General features: G+C 55.1%; 1 protein-coding gene across 5 annotated transcripts in view; it reads right to left on the bottom strand.

Moving 5' to 3' along the window:
• Positions 1-12721, bottom strand: part of myo18b (myosin XVIIIB) — a 31706-nt gene that overhangs the window by 12386 nt on the left and 6599 nt on the right. For all 5 annotated transcript variants that reach the window (XM_088618243.1, XM_088618242.1, XM_088618244.1 and 2 more), the window contains 21 exons: positions 9503-9645; positions 9284-9384; positions 8606-8669; positions 8201-8345; positions 7368-7544; positions 7134-7224; positions 6850-7042; positions 6057-6137; positions 5854-5974; positions 5590-5737; positions 5148-5331; positions 3860-4019; positions 3270-3379; positions 2533-2598; positions 2250-2378; positions 1921-2064; positions 1671-1760; positions 1467-1586; positions 687-798; positions 300-424; positions 28-182 (listed from right to left, as the gene is read on the bottom strand). In XM_088618243.1, the coding sequence (XP_088474369.1) occupies positions 28-182; positions 300-424; positions 687-798; positions 1467-1586; positions 1671-1760; positions 1921-2064; positions 2250-2378; positions 2533-2598; positions 3270-3379; positions 3860-4019; positions 5148-5331; positions 5590-5737; positions 5854-5974; positions 6057-6137; positions 6850-7042; positions 7134-7224; positions 7368-7544; positions 8201-8345; positions 8606-8669; positions 9284-9384; positions 9503-9645 (2659 nt within the window). The remainder of the gene's footprint in view (positions 1-27; positions 183-299; positions 425-686; positions 799-1466; positions 1587-1670; positions 1761-1920; positions 2065-2249; positions 2379-2532; positions 2599-3269; positions 3380-3859; positions 4020-5147; positions 5332-5589; positions 5738-5853; positions 5975-6056; positions 6138-6849; positions 7043-7133; positions 7225-7367; positions 7545-8200; positions 8346-8605; positions 8670-9283; positions 9385-9502; positions 9646-12721) is intronic.

Below are 12721 nucleotides of genomic sequence, written 5' to 3'. Positions count from 1 at the left end.
AGAGGAGTGAGAGGAGACACAGCTGACCTCCTCTGTTTTCTCTCTAGCTCGTGACTGCGTGTCTGCAGGCTGTCAATCAGCACACGGGCGTCCTGGAGGTCAGAGGTCACGTGCCGACACCTCCGTCGCAGGGTGGCCGCACTGCGCTTCGACTCCTCACACTGGGTCTGGAGGTCAGCCAGCTGGGCAGCAGGGGGCACAGAGAGCAGAGAGAAAGTGTCTCAGTGTCGGTGCAGCACAGGCGCTGGGGCTCCAGAGAGTCGGGGCTCCAGGGTGTCGGGGAGTCGGGGGTACTGTACCTTCGCCTCCAGCTGCCGCCGCGCCCCCAGCTCGCTCTCCAGGCGCTCCTCGCTCTGCCGCAGCCGCTTGCGCAGGAACTCGATCTCCGTCTGCGCGCAGTCATACCGCAGCTGCCACTCGCTCTCTGGGTCACAGGGCAAAGGGCAAAGGTCAGCAGCAACACAGCCTGTGCCCTGTGTTTGTCAGTCTGTGCCCTGTGTGTGTATCAGTCTGTGCCCTGTGTGTGTGTCAGTCTGTGCCCTGTGTCTCTGTCTGCACCCTCTTTCTCAGTCTGTACCCTGTGTCTCTGACTGTATCCTGTGTCTATGCACCATCTGTCTCAGTCTGTCCTATTTCTGTGTCAGTCTGAGCCCTGAGTGTGTCAGTCTCTGTCCTGGCTGGGGTACCGCTGGCTGGGCTGCCTGTTGTCTCCAGCTTGTGTGTGTTGACCTCCTGCTTCGCCTCCACCAACTTCTTCTCCACCTCCTCCAGACAGACCTGCACCTGCTGCAGCCGCCCCTGAGACAAAGACACTGGGCGTTACGGCAACAGGCAAGTTACAGTTTCACACTGTTACAGTTTCAGTGACAATGTGTTGTAGCAGTGTGTACAGTGAGTGTGAGAACAGTGACAGTGTGTGAACAGTGAAAGTGTGAATAGTGAGAATATGAACAGTGACAGTGTGTGAACAGTGAAAGTGTGAACAGTGACAGTGTGTACAGTGAGTGTGTACAGTGACAGTGTGTGAACAGTGAAAGAGTGAACAGTGACAGTGTGTACAGTGAGTGTGTGAACAGTGAGAGTGTGAACAGTGACAGTGTGTGAACAGTGAGTGTGTACAGTGACAGTGTGTGTACAGTGAAAGTGTGAACAGTGACAGTGTGTGTACAGTGAAAGTGTGAACAGTGACAGTGTGTACAGTGAGTGTGAGAACAGTGACAGTGTGTGAACAGTGAGAGTGTGAACAGTGACAGTGTGTGAACAGTGAGAGTGTGAACAGTGAGTGTGTGAACAGTGACAGTGTGAACAGTGACAGTGTGATCCATGTCTGTGGACAGTGTGGATAATCACAGAGTGTGGATAGTGAATGTGGACAGTGAGTATGGACAGCTTGAACAGTGAGTGTGGTCAGTGTGGACAGTCAGTGTGGACAGTGAGAGCACTGAGTACTGTCCAGATCTCCTGACCTGCAGCTCCTTGTTCTCTCGGGCCAGCCTCAGTCTCTCAGCCCTCTCGCTGTCCAGAGCCTGGCACAGGGCATCGCCACGGAAACGCTCGTCGGTCAGCTCTGAGGTCAGGGCAGTGACCTGGGGGAGAGTCGATCCCAACTCTTAGCCTCACCTCAAATCAGTGCACTGGGAGTCTGAGTGGCGTCCTGGCACAGTGGGTACCTTGGTCTCCAGAGAATCAGCACTCTGTCTCAGATCATTCCTCTCCTTGTCGGATTTCTCCAGCCTTCGTCTCAGGGCGCAGAGCTCTTCCTGGGCACGCAGACAGACAGAGACAGATACCCCCATGGGGCCGTTGTGCTCAGGAGCAACCACTGTGGGATCATGTCCACGTGTTCACAGTTTGTAAGCACATGGAAGACAGGTGCTGGAGTGTCATTACTATTACTGTCATGTGTCAGACAGGAAGTACCTCCTTGGCTCTGTATCTCTGATCGTCAATGTTGACGTCCAGCAGGGGGCGAACTTGGCCCAGAAGCCGCCACCAGGCCCAGTGGCGTACTGCGGACAGGACACGCATGTTCCTCTGGATGCAGCGCACAGCCATCTCCTGAACCTGAGTGCGACAGAGCCACACAGGCACAAACGGGTACTACGATAGCTAACGAGGTGATTGAAAACAATTTATGGGTCTGGGCGGGAAGAGGACAAAGTTTGGGTTTGTGGTAAAACAGGTAAAACAGCCATTTAAGGAAGAGGGGTCAATGTGAGGTCAGAGGCCAGAGGTCATAGTTGACTTACTTTCATGCGCCGGTATCGCTGTCTGGCCAAGTGACCCTGACAGGCTGCCTGCAGGAGAACCAGCCAACCAGAGACCAGTTTCTCCCGCTGCTGCTCCAGGGATGCCAGAACACCCCTCTTCATGAACACCTGCACCAGGGAGAGAAGGAGGTGAGAGGGCAGACAGGGGGAGAGAAAGGAGGATCAAGGAGGCAGGATGGACACAGAGGGAGGGAGGCATTAGTTATCTACATGCTCTTCTGCAAGACTGATTCTCCAGTTTCTCTCAGTCAGACCAGCTCACCTGGCTGAGTCCTATAACAATGCTTCTCTTCTCCAGGTCCAGGTCCACCAGTAACTCCTCCACTGCCTGGACAGAGAAAGCAGGGCAAGAGAGACAGAGGCAATCTTCATGTGCAGAGAAAATACCAAACAACGTGTGCGGGGCAGTATTAGGCAAATACCCACTGCTAAGAAATATAAAGAAGAGAGCAATACAATACTGGCCACACCTTCAAATCAGTGAGCAGAACTCCTAACACCACAAGGCCCTGCTGAGCCCAGAGCTGAGCCCAGAGAAGAGCCCCTCAGCCAGCTGGTCCTGAAGCTCACTGACACCAACCAGCACAGCTACAGCAACACAAATCACAATCAACCCAACCACAGCACAAGACAAACAACACTACAACACACACAAACACAACGCAAACTGGAATACTACAGAACACTAAACAGACAATACACACTAGCTGATTATCGGATAAGGGGAAGAAACAGTAAGAACAAACAGTGACCACAGCCTGGCCAGAGAAACTGGACACAGGTAGACCTGGCTGCCCAGAGAGGACAGGCTCAGTGACCACAGCCTGGCCATAGAAGCTGGACACAGGCAGACCTGGCTGTGCTCCCACTGCCAGCGGGGAGAAACAGAGACAGAGATGCACTTAATACAACTCAATACAACTCAATACAACTGCGTCTATACTGGGGCCTGGCGCTGTCTAAGACTGATGACATTTTTTTACATTCCTGCTTACCAACCTTCCTCTCATCCGGAGTGATGAAGACAGAGCCGTACCTCTTCATCACCTGAGGAGAGAGAGCCTGGAAACGGCAGCGGAAGTCGCAGAGGGACATTTGGTCAGGATAGCCTGGAGTGAGAAGGGGGAGCAGACAGTGGGGCTCAGAAGGGAGCACCCACAGTTTGGGGCTCCCAGAGGAATGACTAAGACAGTGAGGGTCAGATGGGAGCACTAATGGTTTGGGGACCCTGAGTAGGAGCACTTGCAGATAGTGGGGCTCAGATGGGAGCACCCACAGTCTGGGCTCCTAGACAGGAAAGCCTGCAGCTGATAACTGGTGCTGTTGCCCAAAGGCAGGGTCTGTCCTGCAGGTCAGGCCCTGGGAGAGCAGGGAAACCGGTGCTGCAGGGTCTGTCCTGCAGGTCAGGCCCTGGGAGAGCAGGGAAACCGGTGCTGTTGGGTCTGTCCTGCAGGTCAGGCCCTGGGAGAGCAGGGAAACCGGTGCTGCTGGGTCTGTCCTGCAGGTCAGGCCCTGGGAGAGCAGGGAAACCGGTGCTGCTGGGTCTGTCCTGCAGGTCAGGCCCTGGGAGAGCCGGGAAACGGGCTCACCGGCGCGGTGCAGCTGCAGGCTGTGCAGGGTGTGTGTGGAGCGCAGCTGTGTCCGCAGGGCCGGCACGTCGAACGTCCCCCTGGCGCCCCCCCGCCCCCGCGGCACCATGCAGTGCAGGAAGGTGGGACGGGAGCGCCGCAACAGGTTGATTAGAGCATCCTGGGGAGAGAGAGAGAGAGAGAGAGAGAGAGAGAGCACGTCAGTCTGGGTCTGTGCACCGACCCCACTCTGCCCAGACCTGCGTCAGGCTGGGTCTCTGTGCTGTGACCCCACTCTGCCCAGACCTGCGTCAGCCTGGGTCTCTGCGCTGTGACCCCACTCTTCCCAGACCTGCGTCTGCCTGTGACCCCACTGCCCAGACCTGTGTTAGGGTTCCAGAAACTACCATCCACTTCACCTCCACATTGTAACAACATTAAAATGCAAAATAAATAGCAATAGGACATAGGAGCATATCACTTACTCACACTGTCAACATGAACGGCAACATCAATTCATTCAAATGCAATGGTTTTAAGGGCTATTAAGACCAAGGCTACAATACTACAGTATACAAGGATGACCCAAGGAAAAGGACAGCAGCAGAGAAGCCGTGCTTCTTTATAGTTCAATATAAAGCCAGCAGCCATGTCACCCTGCAACTCACAACTGGCAACCCACTGAAGCTAAGCAGGTGTGAGCCTGGTCAGTACCTGGATGGGAGACCTCCTGGGAAAAACTAAGGTTGCTGCTGGAAGAGGTGTTAGTGGGGCCAGCAGGGGGCGCACCCTGTGGTCCACGTGGGTCCTAATGCCCCAGTATAGTGATGGGGACACTATACTGTAAACAGGTGCCGTCCTTCGGATGAGACGTAAAACCGAGGTCCTGACTCTCTGTGGTCATTAAAAATCCCAGGGCGTTTCTCGAAAAGAGTAGGGGTGTAACCCCAGTGTCCTGGCCAAATTTCCAATTGGCCCTTACCAATCATGGCCTCCTAATAATCCCCCTCTATGAATTGGCTTCATTACTCTCTGCTCTCCTCCCCACTAATAGCTGATGTGTGGTGAGCGTTCTGGCGCACTATGGCTGCCGTCGCATCATCCAGGTGGATGCTGCACATTGGTGGTGGTGGAAGGGAGACCCCATTACCTGTAAAGTGCTTTGAGTGGAGTGTCCAGAAAAGCGCTATATAAGTGTAAGCAATTATTAATTATTATTATTATTATTAATATAAAGACCAGCAGGCCGCCTCCATGGGTACAGTCAGTCTGGGCGCCCATCTTCAGTGCCCATGTCTGTCGCACTCACTGCCTGCAGTTTGATAGTGACACAGGCCGATCGTCCTCTCAGGGCTGCCTGCCCCCCGCTGAAGGTCTTCCTGACGATGCCAGCTCTCTGCAGTGACCGCTGGGACCCCCCCTCCACACCCCCCAGTCCCCGGCAGAAAGGGGGGACAGCAGACCGGGGGGCGAAAAGGCTGCGCACCACTTGCCTGAGGGAGACAGTGTGGATTACAAATGTATGTACACATTGCACTGAGTGTATAGCTTTGGCAACACTGTAATTTAACAGTCATGCCAATAAAGCTGTTTGAATTTGAATTTGACAGAGACAGTCATGGACACACACACCCATCGCAACACTGCCGACTCCAGACGTTCACCACAGACAGACACAAACAGACCTGGAGAAAGAGGCAGAGGAGAGAGAGGGGGTGAGGGAGAAGGAGAGGAGACAGAAGCAGGCTCACAGGCTGGAATGCTGCAGCAGGGTGCTGGCATTGGCTGCAGATGGGTTGGCCTGGACCAGACTGAACCAGCCGCTCAGGTCATACCGGACCGGGTCGCCGCCAAGCTGGTGGGCAACCTCACACTGCAGGGGCTGCTCACACGGCCGCACTGAGAGGGCAGGAGGGGTGGAGAGACAGAGGCAGGGAGGGAAGAACAGAGCGATGGCTGAGTCTCTGGATCTGTCCCAGAACGAGAGTTCCTGGTCGACAGGCAGGCGGACAGACCTGTGTCTCCGAAGTAAGAGCAGACTCTCTCCAGCACCGCCGCCTCACTGGAGCCCGGAGTCAGGACCTCCTCGTCCAGCACCCACAGCAGCCCCTGGGGGGCGCCGTTGGCCGAGCGCACCTGGGGGAGGGAGAGGGCGTGAGCATGGCACCAGCGGAGGGGGAGGGGCGTGCAGAGAGAGGAGCGAGCGAGCAGGAGTCACCTGCAGGGTGGGCTGGTCGAAGAGGCACACCACCTGAGCTGGGCTCGTCTCCGGGGGCTCGAACAGCACACTCACTCCTTCCTGGGGGTGCAGGCACAACAGCTAAGTCACTTTTAAGTAGCTGACATTTGCAGCCCTATTGCTCTTACCAGCATTGTGAAAAACATTGCACCTCCTCTAACTGCTGTCAGACCTGCAGTACTGTTCCCGTGGCCTCCTCCGGCCCGTATCTGTGTGTCGTACCTGCGGTGCTGTGCCTGGCCCGCTCTGGCCTGTATCTGTGTGTCGGACCTGCAGTACTGTTCCCGTGGCCCGCTCTGGCCCGTATCTGTGTGTCGGACCTGCAGTACTGTTCCCGTGGCCCGCTCTGGCCCGTATCTGCGTGTCGGACCTGCAGTACTGTGTCTGTGGCCCGTATCTGCGTGTCGGACCTGCAGTACTGTGCCTGTGGCCCGTATCTGCGTGTCGGACCAGCAGTACTGTGCCTGTGGCCCGTATCTGCGTGTCGGACCTGCAGTACTGTGCCTGTGGCCCGTATCTGCGTGTCGGACCTGCAGTACTGTGCCTGTGCTCCGTATCTGCGTGTCGGACCTGCAGTACTGTGCCTGTGGCCCGTATCTGCGTGTCGGACCAGCAGTACTGTGCCTGTGGCCCGTATCTGCGTGTCGGACCTGCAGTACTGTGCCTGTGGCCCGTATCTGCGTGTCGGACCTGCAGTACTGTGCCTGTGGCCCGTATCTGCGTGTGGGACCTGCAGTACTGTGCCTGGCCTGCTCCGGCCGGGGGCTCTGACCTGCTGGTACCGCTGCAGCGTGCTGGAGAAGGTGTGCTGGTAGCAGAGGTCCAGCAGGCGCTCCTGGACGTAGTTGTGGCAGAGCTCTGCGAAGCCAGCCGCCCTCTCTTCATCCCCGTGCCGCGGGTTCTGGAAACCTGGGGTGTCTACCAGCATGACTGAGCCCAGCGTCAGCTGCTGGGAAGACAGTGACCTGTGTGCAGGAGAGGCCCAGGCTTGAAATATGGCCTACATGCCTGCTGTGCACAGACACACAACCACATGTACACACACACCCCAGGTACCTGTTGATGAGAGAGACCACGGTGCTGAAAAGCTCCTCGTACAGCCCCACTGCCATCCCCTCCACACACTGCACCGCTGTGAGCCTGGGACCTGAAACACACACAGCCCACTGCGTCACACAGTGCCCTCCACGCCGCTGAGCAGCGGCTCCTGATCCTGTGCAGTGCATGTGCCCCGGAGGCAAACAGTCAGACAGCCGACGACACATGACAGACACACACAGTCCAACAGACCATCGGTGCTGCGGTCGCGGTCCCGGCCTGGCCGCTCTCTGGCGCCCCCGGTGGCCTGCTGGAGTAGGTGCAGCAGGTGGTGCTTGAAGACGGCAGTGGACAGCTCCTCCGCCTCACAGCCCAGCGCGGCGGCCGCGTGCTGCGCGCTGTCGAACTGCAGGAACTGCCGCCTGCCCACTGAGGGAGCGAGAGAGAGGGGGTTCGCAGCTTTCAGCAGAGGGGAGAACTCCAAGCAACAGAGAGCAATTTACTGATTCAATTACTTTCACACTCCTGCTGATCGTTTCATTAACAAGCAGTTAATGACTCCCACACTTACTTAGCTGTGCATTCAACTGAGAGAGTTGTGCACTCTCAGGGGTACACAGACGCCCCTTTTACTTCTCCATACAGCAACACTCTGATAGCTGTCTGACACTGACTGATCTACACTGACCAACACAATGTATAACACACACTGACTGATCTACACTGACCAACACACACTGACTGATCTACACTGACCAACATATTGTATAACACACTGACTGATCTACACTAACCAACACAATGTATAACACACACTGACTGATCTACACTAACCAACACAATGTATAACACACACTGACTGATTTTCACTGACCAACACGTTGTGTAATACACACTGACAGATTTTCACTGACCAACACGTTGTGTAACACACACTGACAGATTTTCACTGACCAACACGTTGTGTAATACACACTGACAGATTTTCACTGACCAACACGTTGTGTAACACACACTGACAGACACATTGACCGATGTTCTGATGACTGACAGCACCCCCTCTTCTCATTTTGGTTTAGTCCCACCTTTGCAAGCCCCCGCTGCTCCCAAGTGGTATATCCCAGCGAGCACGTGCCAGATTGCTCGCTGCTCATTGTCTGATAATCCCAGCGTTCCCAAGGCAGCCTGCAACTTCCCAAAGGCCACTGCGGCTTTCTGCTTCTCCTCCACCTGAGCGAGAGACTTCCTTCATGTCAACTTTGATTTCAATATACAAGTCTCTCAACATCAGAGCCTCCACGTTTCTGCTAGTGACATTCACTGGGTGTAACAGGAGAGAGAGCATGAGCAGGTAAAAGAGACGGAGGCATTCAGGCCATCCCTGTCGGTGATCAGTGAGGCTGAGGACACATCTGGAGTTCCAGTGCTGATCCGGCGGTTGACCTCTGCAGACTAATTAAGAACTCGTTACCAATCTGGCCATTACTTACCTTCTTCACTGAAGTGATGCCAAACAGGTTGCCTTCAGCCATCTGGTGCAAGTGTAGCTCAGTCCTGCAAGAGAGGGAGAGAAATACAGTAAGCAACAGAGGAATAGAGAGACTCAGTGACCACAGCCTGGCCATAGAAACTGGACACAGGCAGACCTGGCTGCCCAGAGAGGACAGGCTGTGAAACAGACAGAGATGCACTTCCTACTGCACTGTGAGAAATACTATGGGATTAGAGAAACATTCTTCCCCAAATTTATAGATCTAATCTCAGAATTCCCACACCTGACAGAACCAAAACAGCTCCCAATCCTACTGGAAGGGGGGGGGGGACTCAGTTGAACTGGCCACCCAGTAATTGATCTCCTGTTACAGCCTGAGGAACAGTGAGCCTGTCTCTCAATAATGTTGCATGTTGTATATAAATGTCCTATGATGTAAATGTATATGTTGTATTGACTCTAGTTGCTTTTGCAGCCCTGAGTCAGTACTGAATTGCAGGTATTTGCTGCCATCTGATGTTGACAGGAGGACACTGCCACTACAGCCCTGATGATTGCTGCTGAACTCGTACGATATTTCTTTCCCTCTTCTGTTTCTGCAGACTCCTGCTCTCCATGTCTCTCTGTCACTCCTCCTTTTCCCAGGGTTCCTCTTCCTCTGTCTCTCTCCTCGTACCTCAGCTCCGGGCTCAGTCCCGCCAGCAGCTGCTTGAAGACGTGGAAGGTGTCTTCTCCCTCTGGCCTCCGGGTCACTCTCCAGTGCTCCAGCAGCATGGTCTGAGAGGGGCAGAGGAGATGCTGAGTAGAGGCTCCCTTGTCCAGCTGAGAGAACCAGCCTGCCAGACTGGCATGCTCAGAGACAGACAGGCAGCGAGCAGCCAGCTGAGACGGGTACCTGCACATGAGCTGCAGACACTCGGCCCGCGTGGTTGAAGTCCAGTGACAGCACCATGGAGAAGCGGGAGGAGGAATCGCAGTGCCGTGTTTTCACACAGCCAAATGCCCGGAGCACCGTCAGCACGGCCTTCAGCTTTTCCACTGCTCACACACAGACGAAACACTGAAAAACTGTCACACCCACTGCCCTGATTCAGTACTGTCACACACACTGCCCTGAGTCAGTACTGTCACACACACTGCCCTGAGTCAGTACTGTCACACCCACTGCCCTGAGCCAGTACTGTCACTCCACTGCCCTGAGTCAGTACTGTCACACCCACTGCCCTGAGTCAGTACTGTCACACTCACTGCCCTGAGTCAGTACTGTCACACCCACTGCCCTGAGTCAGTACAGTCATACCCACTGCCCTGATTCAGTACTGTCACACACACTGCCCTGAGTCAGTACTGTCACACACACTGCCCTGAGTCAGTACTGTCACACCCACTGCCCTGAGCCAGTACTGTCACTCCACTGCCCTGAGTCAGTACTGTCACACCCACTGCCCTGAGTCAGTACTGTCACACTCACTGCCCTGAGTCAGTACTGTCACACCCACTGCCCTGATTCAGTACTGTCACACTCACTGCCCTGAGTCAGTACTGTCACACACACTGCCCTGAGTCAGTACTGTCACACCCACTGCCCTGAGTCAGTACTGTCACTCCCACTGCCCTGAGTCAGTACAGTCATACCCACTGCCCTGAGTCAGTACTGTCACACCCACTGCCCTGATTCAGTACTGTCACACACACTGCCCTGAGTCAGTACTGTCACTCCCACTGCCCTGAGTCAGTACTGTCACTCCACTGCCCTGAGTCAGTACTGTCACACCCACTGCCCTGATTCAGTACTGTCACACTCACTGCCCTGAGTCAGTACTGTCACACTCACTGCCCCGAGTCAGTACAGTCACACCCACTGCCCTGAGTCAGTACTGTCACACCCACTGCCCCGAGTCAGTACAGTCACACTCACTGCCCTGAGTCAGTACAGTCATACCCACTGCCCCGAGTCAGTACAGTCACACCCACTGCCCTGAGTCAGTACTGTCACACCCACTGCCCTGAGTCAGTACTGTCACACCCACTGCCCTGATTCAGTACTGTCACACCCACTGCCCTGATTCAGTACTGTCACACCCACTGCCCTGAGTCAGTACTGTCACACACACTGCCCTGAGTCAGTACTGTCACACCCACTGCCCTGAGCCAGTACTGTCACTCCACTGCCCTGAGTCAGTACTGTCACACCCACTGCCCTGAGTCAGTACTGTCACACTCACTGCCCTGAGTCAGTACTGTCACACCCACTGCCCTGATTCAGTACTGTCACACTCACTGCCCTGAGTCAGTACTGTCACACACACTGCCCTGAGTCAGTACTGTCACACCCACTGCCCTGAGTCAGTACTGTCACTCCCACTGCCCTGAGTCAGTACAGTCATACCCACTGCCCTGAGTCAGTACTGTCACACCCACTGCCCTGATTCAGTACTGTCACACACACTGCCCTGAGTCAGTACTGTCACTCCCACTGCCCTGAGTCAGTACTGTCACTCCACTGCCCTGAGTCAGTACTGTCACACCCACTGCCCTGATTCAGTACTGTCACACTCACTGCCCTGAGTCAGTACTGTCACACTCACTGCCCCGAGTCAGTACAGTCACACCCACTGCCCTGAGTCAGTACTGTCACACCCACTGCCCCGAGTCAGTACAGTCACACTCACTGCCCTGAGTCAGTACAGTCATACCCACTGCCCCGAGTCAGTACAGTCACACCCACTGCCCTGAGTCAGTACTGTCACACCCACTGCCCTGAGTCAGTACTGTCACACCCACTGCCCTGAGCCAGTAATGTCACTCCACTGCCCTGATTCAGTACTGTCACACCCACTGCCCTGATTCAGTACTGTCACACCCACTGCCCTGAGTCAGTACTGTCACACCCACTGCCCTGATTCAGTACTGTCACACTCACTGCCCTGATTCAGTACTGTCACACACACTGCCCTGAGTCAGTACTGTCACACACACTGACCTGAGCCAGTACCGTCACACATACTGCCCTGAATCAGTACTGTCACACCCACTGCCCTGATTCAGTACTGTCACACACACTGCCCTGAGTCAGTACTGTCACACACACTGACCTGAGCCAGTACCATCACACATACTGCCCTGAATCAGTACTGTCACACCCACTGCCCTGAGTCAGTACTGTCACACCCACTGCCCTGAGTCAGTACTGTCACACCCACTGCCCTGAGTCAGTACTGTCACAGCCACTGCCCTGAGTCAGTACTGTCACAGCCACTGCCCTGAGTCAGTACTGTCACACACACTGCCCTGAGTCAGTACTGTCACAGCCACTGCCCTGAGTCAGTACAGTCACACCCACTGCCCTGAATCAGTACTGTCACAGATACTGCCCTGAGTCAGTACAGTCACACCCACTGCCCTGATTCAGTACTGTCACACACACTGCCCTGAGTCAGTACTGTCACACTCACTGCCCTGAGCCAGTAATGTCACTCCCACTGCCCTGATTCAGTACTGTCACACACACTGCCCTGAGTCAGTACTGTCACACCAGCTGCCTTGAGTCAGTACCGTCACACCCAATGCCCTGAGTCAGTACTGTCACACCCACTGCCCTGAGTCAGTACAGTCACACCCCTTGCCCTCAGTCAGTACTGTCACTCCCACTGCCCTGAGTCAGTGCCGTCACACATACTGCCCTGAGTCAGTACAGTCACACCCTTTGCCCTCAGTCAGTACTGTCACACCCACTGCCCTGATTCAGTACTGTCACACACACTGCCCTGAGTCAGTACAGTCACACATACTGCCTTGAGTCAGTACCGTCACACCCAATGCCCTGAGTCAGTACTGTCACAGCCACTGCCCTGAGTCTGTACTGTCACACCCACTGCCCTGAATCAGTACTGTCACACATACTGCCCTGAGTCAGTACAGTCACACCCCTTGCCCTCAGTCAGTACTGTCACTCCCACTGCCCTGAGTCAGTGCCGTCACACATACTGCCCTGAGTCAGTACAGTCATACCCACTGCCCTGAGTCAGTACTGTCACACCCACTGCCCTGAGCCAGTACTGTCACACACACTGCCCTGAGTCAGTACTGTCACACCCACTGCCCTGAGTCAGTA

Source organism: Lepisosteus platostomus, chromosome 24 (genome assembly GCF_059453375.1).
Source record: "Lepisosteus platostomus isolate fLepPlt1 chromosome 24, fLepPlt1.hap1, whole genome shotgun sequence".
In the NCBI taxonomy this organism is placed as follows: Eukaryota; Metazoa; Chordata; class Actinopteri; order Semionotiformes; family Lepisosteidae; genus Lepisosteus; species Lepisosteus platostomus.
The sequence above is the reverse complement of the archived record's forward strand: the minus strand, read 5'-3'. Positions and strand labels throughout refer to the sequence as shown.